This window comes from Capra hircus, chromosome 8, assembly GCF_001704415.2.
Source record: "Capra hircus breed San Clemente chromosome 8, ASM170441v1, whole genome shotgun sequence".
Taxonomy (NCBI): domain Eukaryota; kingdom Metazoa; phylum Chordata; class Mammalia; order Artiodactyla; family Bovidae; genus Capra; species Capra hircus.
The window spans coordinates 110432436-110450659 of record NC_030815.1 but is presented as its reverse complement, the minus strand read 5'-3'; the positions used below and the strand labels follow the sequence as shown (position 1 = coordinate 110450659).

Sequence of the window (18224 nt, the reverse complement as noted above, 5' to 3'; positions counted from 1 at the left end):
ATGCAGGAGACTGTTAACTGGAGCTCTGAATTAACTCTTTCCAGAGAAAAGGTGGTAATGTCAGAGTGTAGTATAGCAGACTGTAAACAGACAAGTTTTGGTTTCGGGGTAGATGCTCAGACAGAGGACCCCTCGAGACCTGACTCGCCTTGCCCATCAGGCCTCTCCGCATGAACTTGTCATGGGTGGGATCTCCCGTGCTGGCTCCCGGCATCTCCCCCTTTTTTATTTTTTAATAACTATGAGAAGCAGAATTACAGTGGCCACAGCAGTGTAGCTAAAAAGAGTAGACAGAATGATTTTCCAGAAGTGAAGCTAGAGAAGGTGTGGAAAAAAGTCACTGGCTGCTCCTGCGGCAGTGAAATCTGACCTGGAGTGTCCCATGGTCTGTCTGACCGTGAAGTTTTTCCAAATCCAAACCAATGTTGCAGCCTTTCTATGCCCTCGAAACGGGATTCCCAATTCCCTCCTGGCCACAGTCTATCTCATTTACCCTCAGGGGTGTCACACAAATCTGCAAGACAGTGTTAACTCTACTTTCAAAACCTACAGTTCAGTCCCAACACGCATCATCGCCTCCTCTAGGGCATCCACCCCCACTTCTCGCTTCCCTTCTACAACCTCCTGTGTTGCCAACACCAAAGAAACGTTTCCGGGCATAGTATCAACATATTGGGCAGTATGCGCTTGTTAAGTCAATGATATTGCTGCCACAGTAACAAAAGCGATAACAGTAACAGTAATCATTGTTGTTACACAGCAAGACCATAATTACCATAAGATAGGGTGGACGTTTCAATACCACAAGAGAACAAACATTATATTGAGGAGTTGAGCAAGATGAAAGCGTACATTGTCCACAAGTCACTACATTAGGTCCACGTGTACATTAAGTTTTCCGGAATCATTGGTGAAAAGAAAACCATAAGGAGAGGGTAAACGAGCTAAAATAGAGTAAGTAGAGTCATTTTCTGGTCGGAGTTTGCGCAGCAGCAGCTGTCAGCCCTGCCGGGATCTCCATGTTCCCACGTGCTTTCCACCCCCCGGGCCTGCGCTGTGTAAACTGGGCTAGGCGGGAGTGCTGCTTGTTCCATGTGAGGCCCTCACTCTGGTCCTGATGTTCCTTTGTCCTATTTTCACGGGCTTTTCCCCTCCTTGTCTTTTAGCCACTCCCATTCTGGACTCCTGTTTCCTATTCTAACTGCCTAACAGGACTTTGTGGCAATGTGAGCCTGAGCAGAGTCAGGGTCTGGGGGACCAAAAGGGGCACAAAGGCCCTCACCCATGCTGCAAACTGGGAGAGCATCCCAGGGGCACCTCGTGTCAGCAGAAACACTCGTGGCAAGCGGAGGGAACGAGCAAGAGTCAGGCAGATGCTCCAGGGCAGGGCAACCCCCGGGAATGTAAGTGACTCGAGGGTCCTGCTACTGGCCTTGAACTCCTTGCCCCCAGAGCTCCAAGGCCATGCCTCCTAATGACTGACCAAAGTGGGGCGATTAGACATACTTCATCCGCTCCTGGGAGACCTCCAACGCCTTTGTTGGCTGATGGGCTCCAGAACATTCTGAATCAAACAAATATTTGTACACCAATGTTCAGAGTAGCACTGTTTTTTAAAAAAAGAAAGAAAGAAAAGCTATTTATTTGGCTACATCAACTCTCCGCTGCGGCACACAGGATCTAGTTGCCCTGCGGCATCCCCGACCAGGGGCTGAACCTGTGTCCCCCGCGTTGAAGACGGACCACCAGGGAAGACCCCCAGAGGTGTCATTCACAGCAGCCAAAAGGTGGAAAGGACCTGAGTGTTCATCGATGGATGAAAGCATAAATGAAACAGTATATACACACACGATGGAATAGTACTCAGCCACAAAAAGGAACGCAGTTACTTTATGGGCTGTAAAATGTATGAATATTGAAAGCATCAAGCTAAGTGAAATAAGCCAGACAGAAGACAAGTGCGTGATTCCACGTCTACGATGTACCTAGAACAGGCAAATTCATGGAGACAGAAAGTGCAATAAAGGTTCCCAGGGGCAGATGGGAAGTAGGAAGGGGGAAGGAGTTGTTTCATGGGCACAGGGTATAAATCTAAGTTGGGGATTACGAAAAAGATTTGGGTGGAGATGTCGGGGACAGCTCCGCAACACTGTCAGTGTCTTTAACGCTGCTGAATTGTACATTTGCAAATGATTAAAATGATAACAAAAATGGGACTACGCCATTATTTTTTTTTTTTTTACTTTGGCTCAGGACTCCCCCAAAGCTATGCAAAAGCCTCCTGGACTGCACAGCAGTCTAAGATGCATCCACCCAACCCCTCTTCCTCCCTGCTTCACGTGGGGTCAGATGGCATCTGTCTGAAGGCTCTCCAGCCTTCCCTGGCTGCCTCTCAATCTCCTTCCATACAAGCACTCTCCCCCTAGTCCAATCTCTGCACATTCCATCTCATCTTGGCATCTGCTTCTCGGAGGATCAGATTTATATGTGGGTTGAATGAAGCTCATTCACTGGGTCGCAGGCACAGGCACAACCCCCCACCCCCACCCCATGGACCCTTCCCAGAACAGTAGGAAGGACACTTCTCAGGACAAACCGAGCCACAGCAGGTTACACACTTCAAAAAGCTTTTTATTGAATTCAATTTCAAAAAGCACAGACACTTGAGACAATTCTGCAAGGACCCTGAATTTTTGCAGGGCTGTTTTTGGCTACAGTAAAAAAAAAAAAAAAAAGGAAAAAGAAAATACCAACCGCGGGCGCACACACCAGGTTGACCCTGCTCACTGCAAGGTCTCCTTGAAGGGCGGACAGTTCTGAAAGGCACTGGCCGGCAATGGGGTGGGACCTGCCTTCAGGCAGCCAGCTCAGCGAGGGCCCTGTCCAAGGGATCCACGGACCAATAGTTGTCATCCCAGCCGAGGAACCAGCCCACGAACGAGGGGGGCTCGAAGCCCTGCTTCACCACGGTGATGGGGGTCCGCCTGTCGCGATTAGCTGGGTCCGTCTCGATGTAGCGCTTAGCTGCAGACACAGGCAGGAGAATCCTCAGCGTCTGCAGCACCAAGGAGGTGGCTCCACGCCCAAGGTGGTTTTGGTCCCACTGCCCCTAACACCCAACCCCCACCCCCGCCACCGGACACCACCATTCCTTAAAGGCAACGACAACCACGTGACTCCTTCACTGCCCCACCCAGAAACACAGGAAAGGCCAGGGGTCACAGTTTAACCTCCAGCTTCACAAAGCATGCCTCATTTTCCTCTAGCGTCCCCTACTGGAAGGTGTTAGAGAAACCAGCTTTTGGATTTCCAGCTCCCAAATCAGACTCTACTCAGCTACCAGAGACCTGCTTTCCTGCATCTAAATCCAGATGCGGTTAGTCCCTGGGCATCCTGGGAACCCGAAGCAGCTTCTATCTGCCTCTTCCTCTTGGTGTGACCTACGGCTTCTGCAGGAACCGAGCTGTTCTCTCACCACCCAGGGAGGGCTCAGCAGGGGCTGGCCGTGGGGGAGGAAGCCCCCACCCTGCTGTCACGAACTCCCAAACCCGCACAGGAAGCTGCTCCCACCCCACCACCCGAAACAGACTCGCAGGCACGCGTGGGTCCTCACCAGAGGTCAAGGCTTCTGTCTTCTCTTCTTCTTGAGAATCCTTACCAACCCAGACAAAGACCTGGAGGAGAGGCGGGAAAGGGACGGTATGAGATAAAGCCGCATGAGGGGCACTGACCCAGCTCACTGTTGGAGGAAGAGGAGGAGGTTCCAGGTATGGGCCAGACACACCCCCCCATTCACAAAGCCCACGGACTGTGACTAGAGAACTGGGCAACAGACTCGGCGTACGGCTGACCTACACCCCGCTTTACAGGCCCACCCACCCCTGGGGGGGTGGTCTGCCGTGTCTCTTTAGACAAGTGGAGTTACTAGCTGATTACATTCAATCCAGACTGCAGTTCCCCTTGAGAACGGGGAGGATTTGGCAACAACCATCACTCGCAGGTGGATGAAGCTGAGCAGTAGCTGCCCCTGTGATGGGAAGTTCCACCCGGCCTCAGACTCCCCCACAACTTTGCGCCCTCCACCCCAGCCTGCTTCAGTCACCAACGCTGACAACCCAGAGAAGACAGCCATGAGACGAGCTCCTTCTCTAGAAGCTCACGAACGATCCGTTTCGGGGCATCTACTTATTCAAACAATGAGCAGACTCATGTGCTCACTGTCTATTCATCCAACCAGCGAGCACTGAGGGTCTGTGGGGGCCACTCTCTGGGTGTCTGAGCCAACAAGGGTCTAAGCCTTGAAGGAGAAATAACTCATCATCACTACCACCATCTTGAGTCTTCAGTTCAGTCCAGTCACTCAGTCGTGTCCAACTCTTTGCGACTCCATGAATTGCAGCACCCCAGGCCTCCCTGTCCATCACCAACTCCCGGAGTTCACTCAGACTCACATCCATCCAGCCATCTCATCCTCTCTCATCCCCTTCTCCCCCTGCCCCCAATCCCTCCCAGTATCAGAGTCTTTTCCAGTGAGTCAACTCTGCACATGAGGTGGCCAAAGTACTGGAGTTTCAGCTTTAGCATCAGTCCTTCCAAAGAACACCCAGGACTGGTCTCCTTTAGAATACTGGTTGGATCTCCTTGCAGTCCAAGGGACTCTCGAGAGTATTCCAACACCACAGTTTAAAAGCATCAATTCTTCGGCGCTCAGCTTTCTTCACAGTCCAACTCTCACATCCATACATGACCACTGGAAAAACCATAGCCTTGACTAGATGGACCTTAGTTGGCAAAGTAATGTCTCTGCTTTTCAATATGCTATCTAGATTGGTCATAACTTTCCTTCCAAGGAGTATGCGTCTTTTAATTTCATGGCTGCAATCACCATCTGCAGTGATTTTGGGGCCCAAAAAAATAGTCTGACACTGTTTCCACTGTTTCCCCATCTATCTGCCATGAAGTGATGGGACCAGATGCCATGATCTTCGTTTTCTGAATGTTGAGCTTTAGGCCAACTTTTTCACTCTCCTCTTTCACTTTCATCAAGAGGCTTCACTTTCTGCCATAAGGGTGGTGTCATCTGCGTATCTGAGGTTATTGATATTTCTCCCGGCAATCCTGATTCCAGCTTGTGCTTCTTCCAGTCTAGCGTTTCTGATGATGTACTCTGCATATAAGTTAAATAAACAGGGTGACAATATACAGCCTTGACGTACTCCTTTTCCTATTTGGAACCAGTCTGTTGTTTCATGTCCCGTTCTAACTGTTGCTTCTTGACCTGCATATAGGTTTCTCAAGAGGTAGGTCAGGTGGTCTGGTATTCCCATCTCTTTCAGAATTCTCCACAGTTTATTGTGATCCACACAGTCAAAGGCTTTGGCATAGTCAGTAGAGCAGAAACATATTTTTCTGGAACTCTCTTGCTTTTTCCAGTGGATGTTGGCAATTTGATCTCTGGTTCCTCTGCCTTTTCTAAAACCAGCTTGAACATCTGGAAGTTCATGGTTCACGTATTGCTGAAGCCTGGCTTGGAGAATTTTGAGCATTACTTTACTAGCATGTGAGATGAGTGCAATTGTGCGGTAGTTTGAGCATTCTTTGGCATTGCCTTTCTTTGGGATTAGAATGAAAACTGACCTTTTCCAGTCCTGTGGCCACTGCTGAGTTTTCCAAATTTGCTGGCATATTGAGTGCAGCACTTTCATAGGATCATCTTTCAGGATTTAAAACAGCTCAACTGGAATTCCATCACCTCCACTAGCTTTGTTCATAGTGATGCTTTCTAAGGCCCACTTGACTTCACATTACAGGATGTCTGGCTCTAGGTGAGTGATCACACCATTGTGGTTATCTGGGTCGTGAAGATCTTTTTTGTACAGTTCTTCTGTGTATTTTTGCCATCTCTTCTTAATACCTTCTGCTTCTGTTAGGTCCAGACCATTTCTGTCCTTTATCGAGCCCATCTTTGCATGAAATGTTCCCTTGGTATCTCTAATTTTCTTGAAGAGATCGCTAGTCTTTCCCATTCTGTTGTTTTCCTCTATTTCTTTGCATTGATCGCTAAGGAAGGCTTTCTTGTCTCTTCTTGCTATTCTCTGGAACTCTGCATTCAGATGCTTATATCTTTCCTTTTCTCCTTTGCTTTTTGCTTCTCTTCTTTTCACAGCTATTTGTAAGGCCTCCCCAGACAGCCATTTTGCTTTTTTGCATTTCTTTTCCATGGGGATGGTCTTGATCCCTGTCTCTTGTACAATGTCACAAACCTCAGTCCATAGTTCATCAGGCACTCTATCTATCAGATCTAGGCCCTTAAATCTATTTCTCACTTTCACTGTATAATCATAAGGGCTTTGATTTAGGTCATACTTGAATGGTCTAGTGGTTTTCCCTACTTTCTTCAATTTAAGTCTGAATTTGGCAATAAGGAGTTCATGATCTGAGCCACAGGCAGCTCCCAGTCTTGTTTTTGCTGACTGTATAGAGGTCCATCTTTGGCTGCAAAGAATATAATCAATCTGATTTCGGTGTTGATCATCTGTTGATGTCCACGTGTAGAGTTTTCTCTTGTGTTGTTGGAAGAGGGTGTTTGCTATGACCAATGCGTTCTCTTGGCAAAACTCTATTAGCCTTTGCCCTGCTTCATTCCATATTCCAAGGCCAAATTTGCCTGTTACCCCAGGTGTTTCTTGACTTCCTACTTTTGCATTCCAGTCCCCTATAATGAAAAGGACATCTTTTTTGGGTGGTAGTTCTAAAAGGCCTTGTAGGTCTTCATAGAACCGTTCAACTTCAGCTTCTTAAGACGAGCTTTATTATACCAAAAAATCAGTTCAGCCCATTTTTATGTGTCATCTGTTCTGATGTGTATCTGAATATTTTAATGAATGCCCATCATTCATAAACTGTGAAAGTGTTCAGCACTCGGTCGTGTCTCTCCGCAACCCTACAGACTGTAGCCCAACAAGCTCCTCCATCCCTGGGGTTCTCCAGGCAAGAATACTGGTGTGGGTCGTCACTCCCTTTTCCAGGGGATTCTCCAACCCAGCGACTGAACCCGAGTCTCCTGCATTGCAGGGGGACTCTTTACCATCTGAGCCACCAGGGGGCCCACCCATAAGGTGGTGTCAGACGACAGGCTGCAGGCACGCTCGCCCTTACGCATGTGCAGCTGTGCACCTGCTGCACGGCGCCTCCACCCCAGCTCTCATGGGGCCTATCGTGTTCCTCACAGGACTCCCAGCAACCCAGCATTCTGCCTGGAAGACAGTGGTGCTTCACACGTGTCGACTGAGCGCATGAACACACAGATGAGCAAGCCGATTAAGGAGCCAATGGAGCAAAGCTGCCCGCAGCTGAACGGCTAAACTGCAAACTTTGTGGTATCGATCTTCCAACCGGGGAGCCCAAGAAGAAGCTGGGCAGATGGCCGGCAGTCTCGCACCTGCATGGCTGCTGCGTCCAACCCTGACAACTCGGGGAGGAGACAACTTGCTATGAAGGGCTACTGACTGCCATCCCCCACGAGGACACAGGGCCCTTGGGGACAGGGGTATGTCTCCTTCTAGCTGAGAGATTACGCCTGCATGAGATGTGAACCAAAGTCCAACTTTCTCTACCAACAGGTTCAGAGTAAGAGTTCATGTTCCCCTAAGGCCTGGGAAGAACACCGGTCATCTGATTTGCCTCTCTAAGGTGCTTTGCTATTGGCAAGGGGATTCTATCTGCCTCTCATCTATGGGGATCGTGCAAGGTAGGCACCATCACGCCCATTCTGCAGATGAGCACATGGAGCTCCGAGAGGGAAGTTACTTGTGGGACCGTCCATTACCTGGTCCCAGGTGTCCAGAAGCATGACGTCATCGGTGGCCAAGTCTTCCTGCATGAGCTCGCCGGGGACCTCTTCGATCTAGGAAGGGATGGAAGAGGGTAATGAGAGCCCACCTGCAAGCTGCCGTCCCCCAGCTCTCTCTGCCCTCCATGGGGAGGGCTGAGCTGGCTCCAGCCTGTGGGGGTCTGCACTGGGTCATCGACGGTCTCTCCCTGCCCCCGCTGCGGATACCTCAGCTTGCTCCCTGGAAAACACCTCCCAAGGGGCGAGCAGAGGCAGCGACCTCAGACCTCCCCTGGGACTCACCACAAAACGTCCGATCTTGTTGGAGCAGGCGAAGAGGCGAGGAGGGTGGGCGTCCATCTTCTTGTCCTTCAGCCGTGGGGACGTGCGGTAGGCGGCCTTCCCACCCAGGGCCTCCCAGAAGCTATCTGCGAGGGGAGGCCACGCCAGTTACCAGCCGACACCACCTCCCCTTCCAGCACTTCCTCGTAGACTCTGGGACAGATGCTGCCTTCGCACAGCCAAGTGCTCTCAACCGCCACCCGGCATCTTAAAACCCCAGCGTGACAAAGAAGGAAAGGGCCTGCGGGACTCGAGGGTGATGAAGCAGAGGCCCGGGAGGGTGGACTCGGCAGCAGACACAGGGCCGGGGCTGCTCCTGGTCTGAGACTGGCGACGCCCTTGACAAACGAGGCGGCTGAGGCTCAGAGAGGCCGAGCCACTCGCCCAGCACCACACAGCACGCACAGAGTAAGCCACCTCATCCAGCTCCTGTTCCCTGTATTTTCCCACTATACCTGCTCTAGCCACGCGTGCTTTTTATATTCAAATGCATTTTCCTAGCAGTCACATTTAAATACACGTTAATTGAAGCATGTGACTGGCAGTGGTTTAGTTGTGTCTGACTCTTTTCCAGCCCCATGGACTAACCACCAGGCTCCTCTGTCCACAGGATTTCCCAGGCAAGAATACTGGAGTGGGTTGCCATTTCCTTCTCCAGGGGATCTTCCCGACCCAGGGATTGAACCTGAGTCTTCTGCACTGGCAGGGGGATTCTGTACCCCTGGGCCAGCAGGGAAGCCCGTAGGCATGTGACTCGTGGCCACCGCATGAGACCTAGCAGACACGGGACATGTCCACTCTTTCTGACATTTTCAGTGGATTATGTGACTCTAGACTGAACTATTCTTCCCCATTTCTGCTCAGCATCAAGCAAGAGAGAGCGGGCTTAAAAGTAAGGAGGGAAAGATCTAGGGTTAGCATAATGGAAGTGTTCCTGACCCACACTCTGGAAATAAGGCAGGCTTGTGGCATTTCTGTCCACGAAGCTTCTCAAGGTTAGGCCAATGCCGCCACCTACAATCTTTCACAGCTTTCCCGCAAGTGAGCCCCCCTCCAGCTGCCTTCCCCGCCTGCCCCAGCCCACACTGAGCTCTCCTTTCTCTAACTCCCAGACGACTCCCTCTCACCGACCGCATTCTCATTTTCATCTCGTGTGTATGTGTTAGTTGTGTCCGACTCTTTGCGACCCCATGGACTGTGGCCCACCAGGCTCCTCTGTCCCTGGGATTCTCCAGGCAAGAATACTGGAGTGGGTTGCCATGCTCTCCTCCAGGGGATCTTCCCAACCCGGAGATCAAACCCAGGTCTCCCGCATTGCAGGCAGATTCCTTACTGTCTGAGCCACCAGGGAAGCCCCGTTTTCATCTCACCCACTTTAACGGACACACGTTAAGGGACAAGTACTGAGGCAGGAGGAGGTTAACGAAAGCCCCGAGCAGACAGGAGGCAGGGGAAGCCAGCAGCTCCATCCCCAGAGAGCAGCAAGCCCCCCCGCCCCTCACTCCTACCTGGCTCGCTGCCTTCTGCCACCTGCACGGGTTGGGCCCGAAGCACCCTGAGCAGCTCCAGCGCCCCGGTCTTCTCTGCCTCGCTGGCTCCTGCACCCACCCACAGGTAGGCGGCCGAGGGGGTTTTCAGGACAAAGGCATCGTTGGAATTCAGTGCTCCAGCCTTGGGCATCACCTGGGAGGGTAGTGCTCAATTAGTCAATCAGGAAATAGGTAAAAAGGCTTCAGCTCCCTCCTCACGGTCCAGGAGACGCTGCAGCAAGAGCAGCTCTTAAGGGTGGACTTGGAGGAGGGAGCATGTGCCCCATCAGAGCTGAGGACAAGGACTCGGGACACTGAGAGGCCTCGCTGACTCCTGTGAGTCACAAATGCACTGTGCTCAGCCGAGGAGACTCTAGAAACCTGGGATGCATTAAGAGAAGTTGAGCACCTAGAACAAAGGAGGTGATGATCCCATTGTCCTCTAGGCTGCACAGAAGGATCATGCTCAGCTTCTGCACCTTCCACCATGAAAGGGACAGCAGCCAAGTGGGATGGAATCAAGAACAACATCCAGATTGTGAAGAATGGACTGTCTGTTAGGTAGTGACTTGCCCGTCATGGAAGGTATGCGAGGGACACTGGGCATTCTTGAAACAAGGGGAACTCTAACACATACAATCCTGCTGCCAGGGCAGGGAGGTACAAAAAGCTGCTTCTTAGCCCCTCAGCCACCCCCACCAGATCCTGTGCCCAGAGATCTGCCCATCAGGCCTGAGAGGTTTCTGAGAGGCCAATCCTGCCGGGGGTCTGGGGCCCGGGGCATTACCTCCACGGCCCGGGTGGCTCCGGAGCTGCTGGCCCGGACCTGGAAGAGGCGGGTGCTGGCGGGGGCTGTCTGCCCACCCTCACGGGAGGTGCCGCCCCTGTAGATGATCATGGGTTTCCCGCCGAACAGGCTCATGAGGTGAGCAGGCTCCTTGCCTTGGACCACACGGCTCTGAGAGGGAGACGGGAGCACAGGTCAGGAAAGGGGGGCGCGAGCATCGTCCTGTGCGCACACACTGGGCTCAGCTCAGGGCAGCTGGCGTGGCCCAGGCTCACCCCCAAACAAGCCGTCACGCTTGGGTCTGTGTGTGGAGCGGGGCGTGGCTCTACAGCGCGCAGGGGCTGGCCAGGGAGCAGGAGGTGCAGGAGGGCTGGAGACGGCCCTGCTGGCTGAGGTCCCCGGGGCACTGCTCTGGCGTTTCCCCTCCCACAAGGCCTGGCCTGGCTGAGGCTGGGTCCAGTCCAAGAACCCAGAGAGCCCATGTTTGCAAATATTCCCTTAAATGGAAGCCCAGGGATGGTTCGTGGACATTCTTCCCGGACTGTGACGTCAGCCTCGGCCAAGAAAGCTGGCAGAGTGGTGAGAAAAGAGCCTTCCGGGTCTGGAGAGAGCCCTCCTGCCAAGCCAGCGCAGACTGCGGCCAAGCGCCTGGCGGTGGGAGGAGCGGACAAGGAGGTCTGAGCGGAGGATGGACCTCCTCTGTCCTCCCATCTGCTCCTGCCCTGTGTGCCCGCTTCCCTTCAGATTCCAGCTGTGGCCCGTGCTGCCTGTATCCAGATCACCGCACATGGTGGCTCATGGTCCCTTCCTAGCAAGAGCCACCACTGCTGGGTCAGAGCCTAGACCCCAGCTCCACCCTGCTGGTGAGAATTCAGGCCACGTGTGATTGTACACCCTCTGCCCGCATGTCTAATGAACCTCTTTCTCCCACGACTAGACTGTAATAAACCACATCGCAGCGGTTCAGGGCAGGGCAGGGCTGGGAGCCAGGGGGAGGATCTATCTGTGTGTTCACGTTTGCAGACGCAGCGTCCGCATCCTGCATAAATGTCTGTCAAAAGGATGGACGCGTGGGATGAGGGACGGTCAGATGAGTGAGCAGCGGGCTGGGCTCACCTGCACGGGAGTCCCTCCCAGCTCCTCGTCCAGCTGAGCCGTCAGGATGGCCGAGGCGGCGACCTCATCCTGGGTGGACTGGGCGCCCTGCCTGGAAGGGAAGTGAACCTCAGCACCTCGGTTTGCACAGAGGCCAGGGCCCCTCCGTCACCCTGGGCTTGAGAAACCCACAAATCTCCAGATTACAGGTAATGAAACTGACAAATAGAGAGGAAAAGAGATTTCTCTGAAAAGGAACCAGAGCCAGGAACCAAACCAACACACCACACACCCCAGCTCAGCATCTCGTCTTCTTACAGCGGTCTGACCACAACCAGTGGACGTCCTCGTCCTAAACCTGCCCCACAGGGAGATGCACGGAGGGGGGCTTTCTGCCTCACCCCTTCCTCTGCCGTCTAAATTTCCCATGACTAACCTGTGTTATCTGCATAAGCTGTCTAACAGATCAACGTGATGATCAAAGGAAATGTTCTAAAAGCCTTCTCATGAATTTTGTTCCATGTGGAGTATTATTAATATCTAGTCCAGAAACATTTCTTTCAAGCTGCTTTTAAAAGTCTGAGGTTGTCAAATTGAGAGGCAACCTACAGAATAAGACTAATGCTCTTCCACAGCATCGAAACTGGGAAAGAAGAGTGACGCCTGAGGAACTGTCACAGATTAAAAGACGGAGAACACGATGATTAAATGCCACTGAGGAGATGTGATGACTAAATATCATGTGAGACCCTGGGTTAGATCCCAGGCCAGAAAAAGGACATTAGTGGGAGAACTGGCGAAATTCAAGAAGTGTCTATAGAGGAGGACATGGTCTTGCAACAATGTTAATTTCCCAGTTTTGAAAACTGCACTATGGTTAAGTAAGAGGTGACCCTAGAGGAAACTGTAACAGGTATATGGAAACTGTCTGCACTGTTTTTGCAACTTTTCAGCAAGTCATTTCAAAACGAAAAGTTTAAAAAAGAAGAAACCCATCAGTCAACCTTTAAGATTGCACAGTAAGAGAAACGAACTGAAAAATACTACACTGAGATATCATTTTATCAACTCTAAAGTTGACAAACAGCGGAAGTGTGATAACACAGTCCACCAGTGAGACCAGGAGGAAACAGATACTCTCATCTGTCACTGGTGAGAATGCAAACGGCACAAAGCTCATCTAGAGAAACCGGGTGCTATCTGTCAAAAGGACCAGCGCATTCACTGTCAGAGCCAGCAATCCAACTTCTGGGAACTCACTCTAAAGATATTTCTCTACGCATCCAAAACGATGTTTGTTTAAGCCAACTAATCATAGCAGTGCTCGTAATAGTAGGAGTCTGGAATCAAAGCAAATATGCGTCCGCAGGGAATTTGTTAAATAAACTACAGGACAGCCACACAGTGGAATATTATGTGGCTGTAAAAAAAAAAAAAAAAAAAAAAAAGAGTAAGGGAGCTCTTTATGGACTGACATAGTCTGAGCTCCAGGAAGTATCAACTGAAAAAAAAAAGCAAAGTGCTGGTCAGTATACACAGTATGCCATCTTTTGCATAAGGAAGGGAGGGGAACTAGGGATACAGGGTCAGCTTTGCTTTTATCTGCATAAAAATGGCTGGAAGGGTATATAAGAGGCCAATGAAGGCAAGCACCCACAGAGGAGAGAGGGTTTTAGAGCAAGGTGGGGAAAGTCGTAAACATATCATCTCTCTTTAAAGAATTAAAAATAATTCTTAGTTAGAAAACATCAGAGGATAAACAGAACTTAGAGTGGAATTGAGGGAGAGATTTTCTGTTCGTTTCTCCCTAGTCCCCACGTCTCTCCTACAATGGACGTGTGATGCTTTTATGAGACGAGTTTACAATTTGTTTTGAGAGTAAGACCAGCGGTCTTGCCCCGGAAACAGAAGCCTTTCCCAGCGGAGCACGGCTGTGCTGGTGCAGGTTCACACACCTGCAAGCTCTCCTCAGCCCTGTCCTCTGCCCCCCGCGGTGGCCGTGCTCCCAGCGTGGGCCCCGGCTCCGCCCTCTCTGCCCCTAAGGTGGCCGTGCTCCCGGCCTGGGCCCCCCACCCCCTCGCTCAGCCCCTCTGCCCCCGCTCCGCCCCCTCTGCCTCGGCTCCGCCCCCTCTGCTCCCGCTCCGCCCCCTCTGCCTCCGCTCCACCCCCTCCGCCCCGTGGTGGCCCTGCTCGCGGCCTGGGGCCCCGCTCCGCCCCTCTGCCCCCGCTCCGCCCCCTCTGCCCCGGCTCCGCCCCCTCTGCCTCCACTCCGCCGGCTCCGCCCCCTCCGCCCCCGTGGTGGCCGTGCTCCCGGCATGGGGCCCCGCTCCGCCCCAAGCATAGGACCCCAGGCCCTCACCAGGTGTAGATGATCTGTCCCTGGCGGCCACCGTGGCGGTAGTTGTACAGGATGATGTAGCTGTCACCGCCGTAGAACTGTCCATACGTGGCGGGGTCCACGGGCACTTTGTTGGAACCTTCAATTCTCCAGATCTACCAAAGCAAAGCCGGGCTCAGACATCGGGCGGCATTCCCGGCCCCCAACTCTGACCAGCTGAGAACCCAGAGGGTGCTGGGTAGCGGTTACACCACAGGATTGCCCTCGGACTCAGCCTGAAGTTAAATCACTTGCTGGAATCACGGAGCCACTAAGATTCAAACCCAGGTCTTCTGTTCCAGATCCAGACAGCGCACCCCTGCTCCCCCGTACTTTCTCCTCCTCGAGAGCAGCCCAGGGACTGGCAGCTGCATGGTGGGGTTTAGAAAATGCTTTTGCTGCGTGTTACACGGTGCAGCACAAATCAATGTACGGGGCACAAATCACACAGTGCTCGGGGCACAAATCAATGTACGGCCTGGAGCCAAATCAGGCTCTGCCCCCTCGCAGACTGTGCGCCCTTGGACAACTTGCTTAATGTCTATGGGCCTCAGTTTCCTGATCTGAAAAGTGGGAATAATAAGGGACATTGTAAGGATCAAATGAGCTAATTCATGAGCAGTGTTTGGCACAGGATGATGGCCCTGCAGGTGGTGGCTACTCTTAGTAATAGTTACGATGGTGATGATGATTACTAATGTTGCCATTAGCTGTATCAGCAAGCTGTCTGGATTTTAGATATCACCTGCAGAGGCAGGGTCGTCACTGAGTGACCTCAGAATGACTCCTGCTGGCAGATCTCTTTGCAGAGCTCGGATGACACGGTTTTCCAAGCGGTCATGAAGCCCTGCAGCGCCACCTGGTGGTGCCGCGAGTCCAGGCAAATAGAATCTTTGAACCTTGAAAACTCTTGACGGTGATGGAGTGGGATTAAGCCTCATTTTCCCAGGGGCTTCCCTGGTGGCTCAGACAGTAAAAACATCTCCCTGCGATGCAGGAGACCTGCCTTCGACCTCTGCGTCAGGAAGATCCCCTGGAGAAGGGAATGGCAACCCACTCCAGTATTCTTGCTCATGGACAGAGGAGCCAGGCAGGCTACAGTCCAGGGACTAACATTTAACTTAAGCTTCATTTCATGGATGAGGAAAGTGAGATTCAAAAAGGCTGAGTAACTTGCCCAAGACCACTCCGCTGAGCCGCCAGGGCTCTCTCCACACTGCCCTATCCTGGATCGCTTTCATGGCACGCTCCTCTGCCACTGAACTAATGGACCAACGGCAAAACCAGTAATAACAAAAAATGAGCTTTTTTGCCATTTCTATTATGTAGGATGGAATCAATGTCTGAAGTTAATCCTACCTCCTAAACATCTCTGAACCCCACTCCCCACCTCTCCAGCTTCACTGTGAGCCCCTTGGGCTCGAGGCCATTTCTTCTCCCTAAACTGCTGCACGACCTCCGCATGAGGCCTCCACTCTCATTCTTCCGTCTCTAACTCACTTTCACAGAGAGTTCTGGAAGCGCAGAACCGCGCCTGTCACATTCCTGCCTTTAAAAAAAAAAATTTAAAAAAAACCCCTCACTAGCACCTAACGGTTGATACAGAATCAAGGCCACATCTTTGGACAAGGAATTTAAGGCCCTTCCCTGAGAATATCATCAACACCAGGCTCCCAGGACAGCTTCCTGCCCGCATACCCACTCTTACTCTGGCAGCAAGCTCCTACTCATACTCTGAGGCCCCACCCAAGGGCCCCCATCTCTATGGAGACGCCCCAACCACCCACCTTCACTGCCCTTCCTGCGTTCCCAGAGTCCCTGTGCACCCCCCGTCTTCCACTGACCACACAGGCCTCAGCAACCAGCTGTGGCCACCTCCCCTCCCAGACACTCTTCATGGGCAGGGCGGGGTCTCAGACTCATGACAGGGAGCCTGTAAGACAGCAGGGACTTAGGGCATGTTGGTTGTAAAACTCAAGCAAGACAAATGAATCCCACCCATCAAAACTGGGGTCAAAGCCTCTTAGAGAAACATCCTCAGAGAAGAGGTGGGCCCGAGGTGCCAGGGCGGGAGCCGGAAGGCGCCTCGACACGCCCACCCCAGCCCCCCCAGGTACCTGCTTCTGCCCTCTGCCATCATCATCCATGCCGTGCTGGGCCGCCATGGCAGTGGAGGTGTGCAGGGTGGCCGCGTCGAAGGGCACGCGCTCCACGTTGGCAATGTGGCTGGAGACATAGCTCAGGCCCAGGCCTTCCGTCTGGTCTGGGTCCCGCCAGTTCTTAAAGAACTGTTTGAACAGCGGGGTCTCCCCGCCCTCGGGAAGAACAGAGACCTGGCAGGGATGGAGGAAGAGAAGGTCGTGGCTGGGCCGGAGTCCCTCGGAGGGCAGAGGCCACCTGGCCAGCATCCCCCAGGGAGCCTCAGACACCCTGCCCAAGCTGAGCGCAGGACATGGCCCTCAAGCCAGCCTTCCCCACCCGGCCGGGCCCACTCTCACTGTCCCACCTGGCTCCCTGGCTCACCTGGGTCTGCCTGGGGTAGTCCATCTTGGAGATGAAGTCGGAGGCTGTTTTGAGGGCGGCCTTCCTCTCCTCAGTGTTGGCCTGCCTGCCTGTCGGCCAAAGGTGAGCAAGGGGCCTGGGGTCAGGGCCGCACCCCAGCGCTCAGTGGCCCAGGGAAAGTAGAAGGCAAGCCTCCCTCCCTTTTGTTCCTAGACCCTGGACGGCCAAGGCCAGAGGCCCCACAGCTGACCACGCCATGAGCTCCCGGGGGTCCAGCGAGGGGTCCTGGCTAACGACCGTGAGCACACCGACCCACTTACTGAGCTCAGAACTACACACAACTTGCTGCATTTAATCCACACAGCAACCTTCTGTGATGATCCTTCTCTTGTCCTCATTTGCATATAAGGAAGTCAGGGTCTTAGAGACGTTAAGTGACGTGACCAAGGCCACTCAGCCAGTAGGGAAGCTGCGACTCAGAGCCCCAGCCCCCCTCCTCTGCCCCAGGCTCATGAGCCAAGTTCTTGCAGGGCTGCAGGGGCGCCCGTGTAAGGCCCTGTTGGAGCCCTTCCCTTCGCCCCAGTACCTTTCCAGACAAAGATCTTCCCGTCTTTGCCATGGTCCAGGATGAAGCAGTCCTCTGACCTCAAGGCCCCCTGGGCGAAGGGGTTCTCATCAGCCACGAGGGAGACCGACATAGTGCCTGCACCATTGGAGACCTGGGGGGAGAGAGGGGCCCCGGGCCCGTGAGCGACCGTCCCCGCCTCGTCCTGCCCACAGGTGCCCCCAAGCCCGCACCTGCAGAGGCCAGCAACCCCGCCACCTCAAACGACGCTGCGGACAAACACAGCCCTGAGGCTCATGTGGGATTTCTTTGTCCTTTTCCACCTTCTCACAACCACATCTGCAAACCTACACATGGGTGTGGCGTGGAAATGGCTCGCAGAGAGAGAAGGGGAATCAAGTGCGGGAATACAGCTGGCAGAGGAAGAGCACCGCCCAGCTGGTGAGAGGGCATTCGAGCTCGCTGGCTTAGGAAGGGAAGCACACAGAAGTAACGCGGTCTACGTGCAGTGCGGTATACCGGGCTGGAACCTGGAAGCAAAAGCGGGGGGAATCTGAATGAAGTTTGTAGGTTAGTCAACAGCATTGAACCGATGTTTCTTAGTTTTGACAAACGTACCTGGTTATGTTAAGATGTTCAGGGGAAGCTGGGTGAAGGGTATATGGGAACCTTCTGAATCATCTTTGCAATTTTTCTGTAAATCTAAAAACTATTCTAAAATAAAAAGTTCATTGAACTTTTCTGAGGGTATCCTGCTTGTCCAAATTCAAAAGATATGACAGTACCCAGGGCTGACAAGGCTCTGGGTAAACAGGTGAGGGTGACCGAGGAGCCTTCCAGAACGCAGTTTAGCAGCATGCGCCAGGAAGTCAAATAGTAAGTGTTCTGCATTTATTGAAAACTTACTTTGTGCCAGGCACTGTTCTAAAAAATCTATGTAATTTAGTAACTTCTACAGGTACAGAACTCCTTTAATCCTTACAGCAACGCTACAGGTGATCATATTACTATCCCTGTTTCATTCACAAGGAGACTGAGGCACAGGGAGGTGAGTCACCTGCACAGCTAGAAGGCGCCAGATCCGGGATTCGACCACACAGTCTAAGTCCAGAACCTGTGTTTCTGTCAGCTACCTCTCATGGCAGAACCTTCCTCCCTGGGGTAGTATAGACAGTCTAACTCCAGACCTGGTATTT

The 18224-nt window shown here is 52.7% G+C and overlaps 1 protein-coding gene across 4 annotated transcripts in view; it reads right to left on the bottom strand.

Annotated features, from left to right (window-relative positions):
• GSN (gelsolin) overlaps positions 2611-18224 on the bottom strand; it is a 61546-nt gene continuing 45932 nt past the window's right edge. For all 4 annotated transcript variants that reach the window (XM_018052715.1, XM_018052716.1, XM_018052714.1 and 1 more), the window contains 11 exons: positions 17050-17182; positions 16485-16573; positions 16079-16294; positions 13944-14077; positions 11606-11696; positions 10490-10660; positions 9682-9856; positions 8135-8259; positions 7829-7906; positions 3614-3674; positions 2611-3024 (listed from right to left, as the gene is read on the bottom strand). In XM_018052715.1, the coding sequence (XP_017908204.1) occupies positions 2855-3024; positions 3614-3674; positions 7829-7906; positions 8135-8259; positions 9682-9856; positions 10490-10660; positions 11606-11696; positions 13944-14077; positions 16079-16294; positions 16485-16573; positions 17050-17182 (1443 nt within the window). In that variant the 3' untranslated portion in view covers positions 2611-2854. The remainder of the gene's footprint in view (positions 3025-3613; positions 3675-7828; positions 7907-8134; positions 8260-9681; positions 9857-10489; positions 10661-11605; positions 11697-13943; positions 14078-16078; positions 16295-16484; positions 16574-17049; positions 17183-18224) is intronic.